Source organism: Canis aureus, chromosome 1 (genome assembly GCF_053574225.1).
Source record: "Canis aureus isolate CA01 chromosome 1, VMU_Caureus_v.1.0, whole genome shotgun sequence".
Lineage (NCBI taxonomy): Eukaryota > Metazoa > Chordata > Mammalia > Carnivora > Canidae > Canis > Canis aureus.
Window position 1 is genome coordinate 3243375 of NC_135611.1, and position 16437 is coordinate 3259811.

Here is a 16437-nt window from a genome sequence, read left to right on the forward strand (position 1 = left end):
GAATTTTTCCTGTCTCTGGGTTTCCCAGGTCTGGACATTTCAAGTGAATGGAATCATACGCTGTGTGGTCTTTCCTCTGGGACTTCTCTCATGAGCAGATTGTGTCCACATCCATCCCTGCAGCACAGGCCACTGCTTCATCCTGTCTCCTGGCTGAATGATGTCTCTCAGCGCACGGACCACCTTCCTTCCGTGCACCCATTTATCCACTGATACGCGTTGGGGCTGCTTCCACCTGTTGGCACTTAAAAATACCACTGCTATGAACAAAAGCCCGTGTGCAAGTGTTTGTGTGGACATAGGTTTTCATTTCTCTTAATATGGTTTCTCAATGGAAAAACAAAACCTGGATTTTCATGTACTCTCGTTTTCAGAAATGCTTGCTGTGTTTCCTTTGATGCCATCCAAACAGGTCTAGAAAAGGAGCCCCGGCTTTGACATCTCACCTCCCGGAGATGTATAACATCATTGTTCCTTCTTTCTGGGGTCTGCAGGACTGAACAGGGAGCATTTTCCGTGCCTTAATCCTTAAATCCATTCAGGTTAATTGCCACCACCAGGTGGAGAGTTAACCAGCCTCGGAATTAGAGAGGATAAAGTCTCCCAAAATTTTAATTCCCCACATTTCAAAAACCAATCTGGAATCTTGATACTGAATCCTGTGCAGTCCCCAGCCAAGACTTCGGGTCCTGGCTATTAGGTACATGTTTATTGAGATAAATTTGCATACCATAAAATGTGCTCATCTAAAGTATACAATTCAGTACTTTTTAGTATATTCACAGGATTGTCCAGCCGCCACCACCAGTGTCTGATTTGTAACCTACTTGTCACCTCGAAAAGCGACTGGCTGCCACCAGCAGTCCTGCCCGACCCCCCACCCACCTCCACCAGCCCCCACCACTAAAGTGGTAGTGACTGCTGACCACTCTGAACGCCTCCTGGTGTAATCATGTACCACAGCGTTTGGCGGCCACCTTCCCTCATGCAGGACAGCGTTCTCAGGTTCATCCACGTGGCAGGTGTCCGTTATTAACAGATGCTATTCCACAGCAGGGATATACTGCAATGTCTTTATCTGTTCATTCACTGGTGGACCTTTGGGTTGCTTCCACTGTGTGTTGTTATGAATATGCTGCCATGATCACTCTCACACAAGTTCTTGTGTGGACATACATTTTCATGTCTCGTGGGCATATACCCAGGAGTGGATTCCATGAGTCCTATGCTGACCCATGATTAACTTTTTGAGGACCCATCAAACTATTTTTGCACAGTGGCTGCACCATTTTGTGAGCAATGTCTGGGAGTTTCAGCTTCTCCATACCCTGATCAACTACTGCTATGGTCAGCATTTTGGCTGTATCCATCCTCATGGATGTCAGGTGGTATCTCACATTGTTCTTTTGATTTGCATTTTCTTAATGCAGAATAATGTTGAGCATCTTTTCATGTGCTTGCTGGCAATCTGTATGTCTTCCTCAGAGAAATTATTCAGATTCTTTGCCCATTTAAAAAAAAATAAACTTGGGTGTTTTGTCTTTTGTTATTGAAGTATAGGAGCTCTTTACATATTCTGGATACTAGTTCCTCATCAGATAGATGATTCAAAGGTATTTTCTCTTCTTCTCTAGGTTGTTTTCCTTTCTTGATGGTATCAATTGCAGCACAGTTTTAAATTTTGATGAAGTCTAGTTTATCTTTTGTTGGCTGTTCTCTGGTGTCCTATCTAAGAGCCGTTGCCACAGGGGTGCTTGTTCTAAATTAAATCAGATTCTCACCTTTGGTCTCCAGTCTGATCATGCTGTCCCTCCTCTTGAATTAAACCCAAATTAAAAGAGTTTTGATGACTTACAAAGTATTTTTGTACAGAATTTACTGCCAGCAAGTCCACTAGTGGATGGATTTGTAGTTCTCTCTCCCTCTCTAATACTTTTCTTTGTCTAGACCAACGGCTCTCAACTAGGAGTGACTCCTGTCTCCCATCATCAGGGACATTTGTCAATGCCTGGGGACATTTCTTGTTGTTACAGGCACAGGGTACCATGAGCATCTGGTGGGTAGAGGCCAAAGATGCTGCAAAACATAGTCTGGTCCACAGGAAAGCCTTAGCCCATGATGTCGGTAATGCCACATCGAGGACTCCTTGTCTGCACTGTCCCAGGGGCCTGCCCTTTGCCTCCACATTCTGTTCTGATTCTGCGTAAGAGGGGACATGGCTTTAAGATGAGCCATGATTCTGGATTTCATTTTTCTTCATATTCTTTGCTTTGATTCTAAACGCTTGTAATGTTTTGCTAGTTACTTATCCAAACCCAGCCCGGAGCAAGAGTAACAATGATCCTCTTATTTTTAAGAAAGGGCTAAAAATGCTGAGTCATTAGTGCAAGGTTATAAGAACTATTTATATTACCCCACACACACAGATACACACAGAAACACACACACACATACACTCACACACACACACTCTCATAGAAGTTTTTCCTACACTGATTCCTCAGTACTTTTATGATTTCAAACAAAGTTTATTCTCACGTCTGAGTAACAAGAACGTACAGGAGGATGTTTGCACGCACATGACGCAGCCGCCATCTGGTCTTCACGCTGTGTGAGCTAGTTGGTGAAGAGAGATTCACCTGGGTTGAGCTGGCGGGTGGGACCTCTTCAGGTGCCTCCCCTGTGTCAGTGGCAGATGCATCTTTGAGGTGTGGTTGAAAGGCTGGGCTGTAGGAACTGAACGTGTACATAGCCAGCCCACATGGCGCCTGGATTGACTCTGAGTGTCCAAAGAACATTTTGCCTCTTAAAGAAAATAGAAGAGAGTGAGGGAGCGAGTTTCCCTTAAAGCGAGTCCACGGTTCTCCGCACATTCATGCTGTGCCCCCCCCTCCCCCCCACCCCCCGAGCCAAGAGTCGAATCACCCACAGCCTGGTCTCCCCATTCCAAGCACTTGTGCACGGAGCCAAGGATGGGGAATCGTCACACTGCCCCACACCTGCCCGGGCCATGTCCCCCCACTCCGTGTCCCCCCCATGCCATGTCCCCCCCACATCATGTCCCCCCCATGCTGTGTCGCCCCAGGCCATGTCCCCCCAGCCTTGTCCCCCCCCGGGCCATGTCCCCCCTGGGCCATGTCTCCCCTGGGCTGTGTCCCCCACCCCAGGCCATGTCCCAGTAGCCCTCCCTTCTCTGGAGGCCCCACCACCTGCCACTGCAGCAGCACAAGCCCCTGTGGGGCAGGGGCAGGGACAGGGATGACTGCTGTCTGCGATGTGCTCTCCTCACTGGCACATCCCAGGCCCTGGGAGCTCTGTCCATACATCCTTCTCCCCTACACTGAGCACGTGGGAACCATGCTACATCCTTCTGCCAACTCTGCAGCCTGGAGCCGAGCAGCACGGGCGTCCTTGGCAGAGGCGCACATGGGGAGAGATGCGGGCCACTGCTCCGTGACAGTCCCCTCACAGCTCCTCCAGCTCCAGCAGGCTCGCTCCATGCGGCCAGCGCCTTTCTCGGCTCCCAGAATCACTTTTCTGGGAAGCCGCTGAGCCAGGCGAGTCCTGGGCAGGTCCCAGGAAGTCCCAGGCAGGGTGGCTACTGACTTCTCCACATCAGGGGGCACAGACTTGGGTGTTCTGGGTGACAGAGCCATCCTAGCCCCAGGGAGGCTGTCTGGGCCGATGGAGGTTGTTGGCTGAGGGGGCTACATTCTAGCACGTGGACCAGAGCCCTAACCTACCCGCCAGGAATGCTCAGCTGCCCCTGACACCTCCCCTATGCCCTGGTGTCCAGAGCAGAGCCCCCCTTCCTGCACATCTGTCTCTAGCCTTCTATCTGGGCTCCAACCTAAGGACATGGTCAGTGAGCACTGGGCATCGGAGCTTCTGGCTCCAGTGACCTCAGTCAGAAAATGAGCTGGTTGAGTTGTCTCTGAAGTCCTCCTGAGTTGCTTTGTTGCCTTCAAAAGCATCTGAGAACAGCTGTCCTGGTGATTTTTTTTTTTTTTTTAGAGATTTTATTTACTTATTTGTGAGAGACAAAAGTAAATTGTGTGCTGAGCAGGTAGCCCAAGGTGGGGACTCGATCCCAGGACCCTGGGATCATGACCTGAGCCATTTGGGCGCCCTCAGCCCTGGTGAACTTTTAACTTGAGAATAAAACATGTCAATTTGGGTTGAACCGTGAACGGGTCAATACCAAGAGGGTGTGCGCCATCACGTAGCTGGAGAAGAGTTCCACAGGTCAGTTTCTAGCCCGCTGCCTGGTGTATGACCTGCATTCAGGAGGAGGCCCCAGGACTCTCTTGTGTTTCTAACATCCAGCAAGCAGAGTCTTGGATGATCTGTTCCAGAGTGTCTGCATAATGAGCAGCCCGAGCAGATGGAGATCGTGTCTCCCTCTGGAGCAGGCGGGTGGCAGGTGTATGTTCTCTTATAAAGGACACAGGTTCCCTTAAACCAAGGTCCCTCCCCTGTAGCACAACCACACATGCGCTGATGACCCTCTGGGCCCGATCCCATTGACCTATAAGAGCTGAGGCTTGGCTTCCATAGCCTCTGGGACCTGTAGGAACTTCATATCCAGACAATGAGAGGCTGGGACTGCTGTGAGCTCTACGCCAACCACCGTCTCTGACCCAGGAGTCTCCTGTCTCCTGTCAGCACCCATGGTGCTGGCAGGCCAGCTTGTTAGCCTGTGGAGGTAAGATCTCAGATTCTTCTGCTGTCAACACCAGCCTGGTGTCAGTCCTCTTCAGAAAAGTAGATAAGGCCAAACTTTCTATTTGATGAACCCATCATATACACTTATCTTGCAGAAGATCATAAGCATTGTAAATAGTTTACAGTGAATCACTGTGACTTTTCTTCTAGGGATCTCAGAAAAGGTAGATGTGATGTGTTTCCTACGCTACCTACACACTGTGGTGGGACTGAGCTTACGGACCCCACACTTTATTTGACTGAACACTGGTCTGATGTCAGTTGGCTTGATGGTTTTCTGATATTGTTTCTGAAGTGTCCGCTTTGTTTAACACTGTGAACTCCTCCAGGCAGCTCTCCATCTTGCTACACCCCCAGCACATTGTTTGAGTGGGAACCAGTGAGTGGTTAGGAATGTAATCAGGGAACTCAAACCAGATAATACTCCCTGAGTCTAAGCCCATGGTTCCCAACTCAAGTTTTACAGTTTTTTTTTTTTAAGGTACTGCAAACTTCTCAAAATCAGTTCTTCTTTTTTTTTTTTTCCTTTTTTAAGCAGCCTATGATAGGCCTTTCCTCAAAATCTCACAGTTTAAAATGGTCTTCCAGTTTTAAATGTCACTTTTAAAAAGTTCCAACATATTTCCTGTCCTGTTATGTATTTTTTAGTTTGAATCAGACCTTTGTAAATTTTATGACTTTTTAAAAATGTGGCTACAGGATTTTCCCCTCCCATAGACTTTTTAAATTATTTTTTTTCAGAAATTAGTACAATGATTAGACACTTGTCCTCTGAGCCATTCCTTCTAAAATTGTCACCTCCAGACCATCTGTCTTTCTAAATTTTGAGGCTGACTAAAAGCATATTTGTACTTACAATTTTGTGTATATGTACATAGCTATAACCTAAGAAAATCTTTTACAGTGACTGTGATACACTCAAATGGTGGGTTATGTCACCAGGAGGTTACTGGATAAGATGAATACTAAGTCACAATCAGCTGAGCAGACCAGCGCCTAAAAAACTGAAACCCAAATGCCTTTCACCAGCATTTTGGTTTGTAAATGGCTTTGGTAGGTTTTACTCAATTTCGTCCTTTCCTGCTCCACTTGGAGCAGTGCTGATGGGTGCAGCACTGATTCATACTTTCTGGGTGGTTGGAGAAGATGAACCCTATGAATTCCCAGGTCCCTCTTTCCTCACGTGGAGCCTAGTACAGAACCCTCACTGACCCCTAGGGATCACTTTGCAGCTTAAAGTTTAGAAGTCAAGGCCAGATGAGATGTTTTGTGTGTGTGTGTGTGTGTGTGTGTGTGTGTGTGTGTGTGTGTTTTATTCACAGAAAAAAAATGAGAATGATTCCTGGTTTGTACTAGGTTAGAGGACTGGGAATTCCTTACTACCAAAAATGCATTTTCTTTTCTTTCTCTTTTTCACCATTCAAGTCAACATCCAGAGCTGTTTGTACTATATATGGAGGGGTGTGTGTTCATTTCCTGTGGCTTCTGCAGTGAAGTTCCACAAACTGGTGCTAAAAACCCCAAGAATTTATTCTTTCACACTCCTGAAGACTGCAAGTCCAGAACACAGGTGTCAGCAGGGCTGGATCCTCCAAGGGAGACTGTGTTCCAGGCCTCTGTCCTAGAATCTGGTGGCTTCCCGTGGTCCTTGGCTTTCCTTGGTTGGGGTCACATCCCTCTGTTGGCACATGGCCCTCTTCCTGCGCCTCTGTATTCTGCATGTCAAAATTTTCTCTTATGAAGACACTTGTCACTGGGTTAGGGACCCACCCAGTGCAGGATGACCTCATCATAATGAATCACAACTGCAGTAACCTGATTCTAAACAGAGTCAATATTCCCAGATACCAAGGGCCAGAGTGTGGATGTATCTTTCTAAGGGGCACAGTTTAACTCCGAACAGGGAGTAAAGTTGGTGGCTGACTGTGGGATTTGAGGGGCTTGAGGACGTATGGAGCTTCCTCTACTCTCAGCCAAAGCATCAAGGTGGGACATCAAAGGTCACCCTACCAGAGGCCAGAGGCCCCTGAAATAAATATATTTTGTTTAAAAACAAAATAGCAAAGATTCCATGTCTCAGATAACATGATAAGTATGCAGACAGTTGATTGTATGATGTGAAACTGGGTGCTAAATTTGTGTCTTTTAGTATCTAAATAAGCAAAAACATGTCAAATACATACACGTAAAGGTAGCATTTGTAAATCGGTCTACACGGAGGATTTATATGGGTTCCCCCTATCCTAGCCCCAAGGTAATAGATGCCCAGGGAACCTCGCAGAGCTGACCCTCCCACACTGAGTGGTTATTCTCCTCTATCTCAGCCATGGGGGTCAGAGGGCATAGGTCAGGATCAGCAAATGAGCCGGTGCCAGATGGCAGAAATAGGATTGGAGAAGGACATTGCCTGTGCCTGGGACTACCGCCAACAACAGAGGGAATAGTGTGGTGGCCAGAGAAGATCAGAACCACCGGCACCCCCAGAGCAGGCTCATCTGGCTGCAGAGGTGGCCCAGCTGGGTTAGCATGGGAAACCCACAATTTCCCTGGACCAGAGCAGTGGGTGGTGGCTGGTCCCATGGCACACCTACTTGAGTGAGAACTGGTCAGATCATCTGGAATGTGCTCAGAGGACTACCTAGCTGAGTGCGGTCAGGGCATGGAGCGGGGGGATGCAATGCAGAGCTGGAGACCCCAGAGAGTTTTCTCCACTGGGAGAGAGAAGGGGCCACACAATAGGGCTTCAGTCAGAGGAGGGACAGGATTGCCTCCCAGGATGTGGGGAAGAATATCCCTTCCATATCCTGAGACCTGGGCATTTGCTGCCAGAGCCCCTCCTGGCCAGAAGCCCCACCTTCTCAGAGTGGGGAGCATCCCATGCTCCCCTGCCAACCCCTCTGGGTGGGTCTCCCCTCCCATGTCTGCCTCCTGTACCTGCTAAGAGATCCATGCGTCTGAGAGTCCCCAGGAGTTGCCCTACACCCCGACAGGTGTTTTCCTGAACTTATCTTCTTTCTGCCACTGTCAAGGAGAAGACCATGTTCGTGGTTCAAAAAGAAAAGCAAATCATGTCTTTGAGCCTTCAGACCATTATGGTTAAGACACAAAACAAAGTGTAAAAATAAAGTTCTTCAGCCAGTTGAAAACATTGTTCTATTCTACAAGCATTTTTGTTGCTCAGTTAAAAGAACATTTCTTGCAGAGCTAAGTATTTGTCATGTATTATAAGAATGGATGGTGCCCAGTGATAGAAACCACCCCTAGCACACCCCTGCATCAGTTTTAAGATCTACATTGCTCTTTCTCAGCTTGTCAATGCGAGACTGTCAGGGAATCTCAAAGCCACAGCAGCGAGAATTTCAAGTGATACCCAGGAATTCATAGCAGTTTGTGCTTTTTTTTTTATTGATGGCTCCCAAGCCTTGCAGTTTTCAGAGTTATAATAAGCCGTAGTCTCCCCACCACAACCAGAAGATGGCCAGGATTCTCCGACCCCACGCCACCACTTGTCTGGGGCAGACTTTTCTGTGTCCTTGTCCTTGCAAAGAGAAGAATCTGTCCCTCTGTCATGATGACTAGAGAGCCACAGGGCTGGCCTCTCAGCCACGTGCTGCCACCTTTGCCTCTTCTCCAGCCTTGCTGCCTTTTGGCTGGATACTTCTGGAATACTCAGGAAGTGGGGAGTAAGCAAACCTGCCGAGGGCCTGGTGTGGTGTGGCCAGGGGTTATGCTGGCGGCCATAGGTCTCCCTCCAGCCCCTGGGGCGTGAAGATCAAAGCCCATCCAGCTACGAGGAAGGGCTCCGACTGGGCATGGGCATGTGGACCCGACAGCCATGCCAAGGCATGTCCCCTGACCTCCTGCCTCCTAGGCAGGGGCCCTGGACTCCCCAGACCTTCTTAATTACACTGCATGCCCCACGAACAGTGCCAGACAGTTTAACTCCACTCCCCCCAACATTGACTGCTTCAGGTCCAGGTTGGGAGTCAAAGCAGCCGACCAAGCTACCCAGGCACTCCCATATTTCTATTTAAAGAGAATTTAAAAACCCTCCCAACACTAAAGTCTGTTCTATCCCTGGGTTTCCAATTCATGGTGGTCGCCCAGAACCAGAAAAGAGAATCAGGTGCTATCTGCTCTGCTGCTCCCAAGAGCAGCGTGGACGAGAGACTCAAGGCCCTGAGGAGAAAGGGTGGATAGAGTTGCACAGGCCCTGCTGCACTTCTGCATGAGGATGGGAGGGACCAGATGCCTGGTGGCGTTTGCATGGATGTGTTGCTCAGGGGCATCACCCAGGGAGCACAGGCCGGTTGGCTCGAAAGGAGGTTTTATAATCACACAGGAATGATGCCTGTCGAGTGACGAGATTAAGTACTTGATCTAAGAATGCAGCAAGTTGCTTGATTTATAATGAGTACTGTTTCAATGTTGTTGAATAAGAGATCTCATCTATATTTAGAAATATTTTTAAATTGACATTTATGTGAGTTTTGTCTTGTGTTTTCCCCTGAATTAATATGAAAAAGTCAGTGGATTCTTACATGAGTCAGCTCTCACATATTTAGGCTGCTGCAAGTGAAAATCAGTACCAATATTGTTAAGAAACCATAATCCATTGAAATCCTTTAGACACTTGGGAGTCACAGACATGATTTGAGAATCAGGACATGTTGGGGCAGTGACACTCTGGGTCCTGGGTCGTGGGGACTGACCCTCTTTGCATATCTTCATCTACAAGAAGCTTTTATTTCTTTACCCTGAAAATTCCGTTATGTTTGACACACATCATCTTGATTGTGTTTGTTTTGCTTATGGACATTTTGCTTATTGAAAATGTGTTATTCATGAGGATATATTTTCTATTCATGGAGAAGCAACAGCATCAGGTCTCAGAAGAATCTTTTTATTTGGACAGAAATGAGTCAGTAGATTTCCCGGGCTGCTGGGTACTTTCCACACACCATCCTGCACAGCCCGTGTGCTCCTTGCTCACTAGTCGGGTGGAGGTGAATAAAATGGCAGCTAAGTCATGTTTACTTCAGTACTTCTCCAGTAATACTTATTTTGTACTTAGTGAAGAGCAGGACACTGAGGTCAGCCTCAAAGAGAGATGTGAAACCAGTACACATGACACAAGGCTCCGGCTGAGGCACAGAGGATCCAGAAGGGCTTCCTGGGCCAAGCTTTATTCCATCTAGAATTAAAATGGTAGATCTGGAAAATCCATCCTAAACCACCTCCCACTGGAGCAGAAGTTACCTGTTGCAAACATAACAACTGAGCAGCTTTCTCTCCAGCACTTGGTGGGGGTGCCAGGCATGGGCGAGGTCTGTGGACAGAGAGGGTTATGGGGCAAGGATCTGTTCGCACTTTACAGTGTAAAGTGGGGAGAGGAGTGCACCCATGGGGAGTGGGAGCTGCCTGGCATGCAGAGGGGAGGAGCTCAGGCCCTCCCTGGGGAGGAGGAGGAGGAGGAGCTGAGGACCCAGGCAGGGAAGTGGCCGAAGGCTGGCAGGGTGAGGTCCTCCCTCCCACACACTCTGACCCACCTGGACCCTGAGGGCAGGAGGTTGGGAGGTGTCCAGGCCCAGGGACAGCTTGGTTTCTGTAACTCTGGGTCCCACACAAAGCCTGTGACGTTGCTCCCGTTCTCAGAGACCCCGATTCCTGATTCCCAGCAACACGAAATAGTTTCTTCCCCGGTGTTGTCCGTAGGATGGACAGCACCGTCTTGCTGCTTTGGCTCTACCTTTCTCAACTGCTCGCCAGGTGGAACCGCCCCAGCCTGGGATCTCCCGCGTTCACCTGCTCCCGCCTGCCCGGGACGGAGTAGAGACCCCACACTCATTCGGTGTGGAGGCTTCTGGCTTCCGGAGGGCACTGGGGACAGGGGCAGGGACAGAGGGCCCGCTGTGATCCACAGGACTGGCCTTGGCCTCCCCAGAGCCAGGAGGTCCCCTCCCCCTGGGCGTCGCCTTCTCTCCCACCTGCGGCTGCCTGCCTGTGCCTGTCCCTCCCTGGGAATCTGTCTTTCTGAATCAGACCTTCCGTTGATGTGATAGTAATTTATGGCTTCCTCACGGGAAAACACGTATTAGTCAAGATGGGTTTTGTTGCAAGTGGCAAACCTAGCTCCGAGCCCTGAGGCTCGGCGGGGAGGGGAAAGTGCAGAGACAGGATGTCTGGCTGGGTGGGTGGGCGCCCCCGGAAGCTTCTGCAGGGCTGCTGCCGACCTGGGGGCTGTGTGCCCACTCTCCAGAGCAAGGGAAGCTGGGCCTGGCAAACACGCCCCCAAGACATGGCATGGGGACGGAGCTAGGGAGAAGGCAGGTAGGTGCAGGAGCCACGGCAGGAGGGAGGATCTTCATCTTTTTTTTCCCCAGAGTTTCCATTTTTTTAACACTCAGTGCCTGTGTGCCTCCTAGGCTCAGAGCGCTTATAGATACTGACTTGATGAACCCTCATTTCAACCAGCACATGCAGCCACACAATACCAGTATTTCCATTCTTTTATAGCGAAGGAAACTAAAGCACAGACTTGTCCAAGGTCACGCAGCTCATAAATAAAAGCCAAGCCAGAGCATACTCCCAAGCCGTCTGGCTCTGGGGTTTAGTGTTGCTTACTGTGCCTGTCCACCCCCCTTCAGAAGAAGAGTATAAAGTGAGAACAGTACATATCTCTCAGCCATAGCTAGAGACTCAGGGAACGAGAGAGGTTAGGGTGGGGGAGTGATGCAGAGCAACGGTGGAGCCCAGAGTGAGGCCGCGGGGAGCACCTGGAAATGTCCCCTTGTGCCTGTGTCTCGCGAGGCAGCAAACCAGAGCCTGCACAGTGCGGGTTATAACCTGGAAAAATGCAAACCCAGTAAATGGTCCTGCGCAGGAGCCCGGAGGTGCTTGTGGGGGTAACTGAGGCGCAGGGCGAGCTGTGGGCCCCGGGGAAGCCACCGCCAGGGTTCCTTGTAGGGACAAAGGTGAGAAACAGAGCAGAGTACAGGGCTTGGCAGGGGTGCCGAGGTCGTGGGGGGATGCGAGGGGTGCTGGGGTGGTGAGAGGTGGGGAGATGTGGGGGCGGTGGGGCCTGCGGGGCGCACGGCAGGGGCAGGCCTTCCCACAGTGCTTGGGGCAGGGCCTCTGGCAGCTGCACTCCCCGTCACACTAATGAAACACAGTTGATTAAACAAATAGAAACTAAACCATATAGACTTTATGCCCTTCAAATTTTAAACTTAAAGAGAACGGGCACCCTGGTGCCGCGGGTGGAGGGCGGGCAGCTGGGTGCCACAGGTGGGGCTCAGGACAGAGCAGAGGGCCTGGGGGCGCCACCTGGCGTCGGCCAAAGCGCCCGCTCCCCCAGGGCGCCCCACTCCCCGGCGGCCAGGGCGGGAAGTCGGGAGGTCCGGGAGTCAGGCTCGGTGCCGGCTCCTCCTGCGCATGGCTTGCAGCCCACGGGCCTGGCAGGCGGGGGGTGGGGGGGCTCCTGGGACAGGCACGGGGTGCGACCTGGGGCGTTTTATCCCAGGTGCCTCCCCTGGAAGTAGAGGATGCTTGTGGGCCCGGGCGGAGCAAACAGGCCGGAACTGAGACTCCTCTGCAGAAACCGCCCTGAGCCCAGACACGGTCTTACCCCTGCGAGGTGAACGGGAATGGGACTGTCGCAAAGTTGAGACGCACCACACAGTGTCTAGCGACTACCTTGTTGATGAAGCACCACCTCTCACGACAGGGCCCTGTTTTGTTTTGTTTCCAGGCTGGAGGGACTCCCCCAGGAGGAGTGGACCGGAGGGGCGTCCGCCAGCTGGCCCGGGAGGCCTCGGAAGACAACGAGGTGTTCGGTACGTGACAGGGGAATGCGAGGGCGTAGCTTCAGGCGACAACCCTGTGCAGCTGCACTCACGTGGGGAAGGTTGTAATTTTTTAATTACGCGACTCGTCTATCAGTCTGTTCCCAGCATCGACAACGCAGACGCCGCAGAACCGTGGGGTAGGTGTCCTTGGCCGGCCTCCTGCTGGCGGTTCTCCCCGGTGGGGCCTGTCCCGAGCTGTCGCGTGCCTTGCACGGTCGCTGGACGCTCCCCAGAGGCGTCCCTACAGTGCGACACTTCTCCAGTCATCTCTGTGGCCATTCTTGGGTGGAAAACCTAACGGTGCCTCTACGACATGACTGACAGGGAAGTGAAGCTGTCCCAAAGCGCAGATAGCTCAACCACAAAGAATGACTCAGCGAGTATTGGAAAATAACTGTTTTCTATAAAAGTTTCCTTGTCTGTGGTGCCCTGCTGACAGTCATTGCTTTTACGTACGCGGTTCAGAGTCGTTTCTGTGCCCACTGGGGAGAATGAACGAATGCGTTTTCATTTGGTTTCAACATTAAAAAAAAAAAATCACCTTTCGCATGTGACTACGATGCTCAGTGACTTGCCCACGACCACACAGCGAGGCTAGACCCCATGCAGACGGGTCCCTGTGCCTCACTCTGTTCTCTTCTCCAAGAGTTCCCAAGGAGGCAGGAACAGGGGGGCAGCAGGGCACCTGCCCAGACCAAAAATCCCTTCTGTTTCTGTGATTCTGTCCTGGGTAAACACCCGTCATTCCAGAAGTACCACTGCCCACTATCTCAGTATCTTAAACTGTCCTGAAATGTAACTCGAGGGCCCCGAGACTGGAAACAACCAGGTGAGTTTAATGGAAACCAGTGGGGTCAGCGCAAGAAGAATCCACAGCCCCGCTCATACTGCAGCATGTTGGTCCCTGTGGGAGCTGGGATCGGGCGGGGGGTGGGCTGCCAGAGCATAGTCACTGCCTTCCATAGCGGGGGAGGGGGGGGGCCCATTCCTCGGCGGCAGAGGTGCTGGAGGGACCAGGGGCAGCACATGAGGCCAGGCATCCACGCAGGCCTCCCAAATGCAGACAGAAGGCAGTCTGCGGGCCCGAATGGAGCATCTGAGTGTCGATTTCAAGAATCAATCCGCCTGTGAGCCTGTAAAATAAAGGCTCCTCTAGACGGCTTTCTACTCCCATAATCCAGATGATGAACATAAACACATCAAAGAACGACAGAATAAAAATGTCCAGTTTCAGGTTTTCCATATGACAAGAGTACCTTCTAGAATGATTTTGGCTAAGCTTACTTATTTTTGTAGCAAACATCATCTCACGATTCCCCAGGTGAAATGCTGTCAGGATAGTTCATAACGATGCCCGTCATTCTCCTCATCAGACAAACATGTACACGCTGCACATGTGTGCAATGGGAGAAGGGTCTTGTATCATGAGCGTTTCCTTCAATCGGCGTGAGCACCATGTGATCTCTGAAGCTTGTTCAAAGGCAGCTTCAGTACAAATAGATACTCAGTTTGCAGATGGATTTCTGTAGTTGGTGAAAACCAGGGGGCAGGTGCCCATTTCTGTTATGTCACAAACTTAGGTTTGTCTTCTTTTTTTTATATAAATTTATTTTTTATTGGTGTTCAATTTGTCAACATATAGAATAACACCCAGTGCTCATCCCATCAAGTGCCCACCGCAGTGCCCATCACCCAGTCACCTCCACCCCCCGCCCACCTCCCCTTCCACCACCCCTAGTTCATTTCCCAGAGTTAGGAGTCTCTCATGTTCTTCTAATGGAAAGAAATGGGGGACACAAGCAGACTCTGCCTGTTGTGTCTACTGTGATGGAGATGCTCGCGTGCGCCCTTGCGTGCAGCCCACGTGGGGTCAGGAAATGACTAGTCATCCACTTCACAGCATGTGCCACAGACACTGAGCCCAGGCTGAGTCACAGCAGAGGGCGGGTGTGAGGAGCCGTGCCAGCTGACCGCATCCAACCTATGGGGAGGCCGGCCAGGGGGGCCTCGTGGCTCCCACTGTTCTGTGCTCAGCAGGCCTGACTAATACAAACCCAGAGGCCCCCGCTGAGCTGCCTGGCATCTGCTTTTTGAGCTTATGGTCATCTCCCCCTCCTGCATCAGCAGGAAGAGCAGGGGAAAGTCTGCAACCCCATCCTTACCAAGCTGTACCAGGGTGCAGGAGGCATGCCAGGAGGAATGCCTGGAGGCTCCCCTGGTGGTGGAGCTCCTCCCTCTGGTGGTGCCTCCTCTGGGCCTACCATCGAAGAGGTTGATTAAGCTAACCTGACATTAATTAGGTCTAGTTGTTCCACACAACATTTGAAGGACCCAAATTTGTAGCAAATTCCACAGCAGTTGTAAAGTCAAGTGCTACAGTAAATATCCTGGGCATTCCTGATACTTGAATACAGAATATGTGCACAGAGAAAGGAAATAAACATTGCACTTTATAAACACTGTATTGTTAAGTGGAAAATGCAATGTCTTAAATGAAACTATTTAAATTTAGTATTTAAAATTAGCTAAAAAAAAAAAATTCCTTCTTGGAATCCAGAGAAACCCCAGAGTGATGAGGGGAGAAGCAGCTACATGGATCTTGACTGTCGATCTTGACAGTCTAATCTCAGAAAATATATCTGAGCATTCCTTTTCAGTTATGAAGTGTTCTACAAATGTCACTCCACATGGAGCCAGCAGCTGCCTCCCACTTTTCCTGACTACACAATAGTTCCCCGAGTGCGATGAAAAACACCATGCTTTCGCAATTCTCTGAACACCCGTGTAGCGACCGTCTCCCAGCTCCTAGCCATCACGCTGCCCTTGGGTCAGAAGCATGGCCCTGTCTCCTTCATCCGACATGTATGAGTCTGCAAGGTTTCCATGAAAGTCAGGAGAAAAGCTGTCATGCCTCAGCTGGTCAGAGTCCAGGCTTAGGGACAGAAGTGGAGGGGCCGGGAAGGCTGCATGGTGGGGGACAGACTATGGGAGGCTTCCTCCCTGAGGGCTGGAGCCAGTCCTTTCCCAGCAGCACATGGGAGACTTTGACCTACCTTTTCATTTCATGGGAAAATCCCAGGGAAGGACTGTTCTTAATCTAAGCAAATCACTGGTTAGAGCACACTCGCAAATCTCTTTGTGTAATGTTTTTTCCGACGGTGTGTGATTATGCTTAGGACGGTTTGCCTGGTTACCCAGAAAGGAAGAAAACACGGTAGCCCAGGGAACCACGTATCGTCAGAGCTTTGGGGAACCGGGTTATTTTGTGGTAGTCCGGTGAGCGAGCTTTTTTTGAGCCATGCACCCACACATATGTCATACGTGATCCTCATCATTTGAAAAGAGTCAGCAAGGAAGGCAGCTCATTCGTCCCCACGCCCTCCCTCCAGAGTTCACTGGCAACGGAGCTAACGCAAGGGCAGGCCAGGTGGTTGAGGTGAGCGGAAGCCTTGGGTCTCCCTAAATTGTAGTGACAAAGGAGCAAAATCCCCCAAAGAGGGCAGCCCTGCTCTTTCCAGAATAGTGTGGTTCCTTCCAGATGGGACCCACATCTCCAGAGTCAGAGCAGAAGAGATGAGTGCCCCGCACATCAGGTGAGCTCCAGCACAGCTCTGCAGGATTGCAGGGTCGCGAGAACATAGCCTCCCTGCCTCAGTGCATGATTTGCGCATGGCTCGTGCATGGCAAGGTGAGGTGCACGTGGCTAAGTGAGGTGCACCCTGCCTCGGTGTGTGACACATGCATGGCTAAGTGTGGTGCACCCGGCAGGTGGGGACAGACTCCTATGGAGAACCATGGGGGGAATCCCTCACTACTCAAACACTGCAGGGAGAATTATCGATGTATACTGTTCCGCAAGAAAGTA

The 16437-nt window shown here is 50.6% G+C and overlaps 1 protein-coding gene across 4 annotated transcripts in view; it reads left to right on the plus strand.

Moving 5' to 3' along the window:
- MBP (myelin basic protein) overlaps positions 1 to 16437 on the plus strand; it is a 93330-nt gene that overhangs the window by 11717 nt on the left and 65176 nt on the right. For 3 of the 4 annotated variants that reach the window (XR_013366843.1, XM_077876121.1, XM_077876080.1), the window contains exon 2: positions 12476 to 12560. Coding sequence is in view for 1 of the 4 variants with exons in the window: in XM_077876121.1 (XP_077732247.1) it covers positions 12476 to 12560 (85 nt within the window). In the remaining 3 variants the exon portion in view is untranslated. Of the gene's footprint in view, positions 1 to 12475; positions 12561 to 16437 lie in introns of those variants that run through there. The other variant, XM_077875999.1, reaches the window with a different exon arrangement.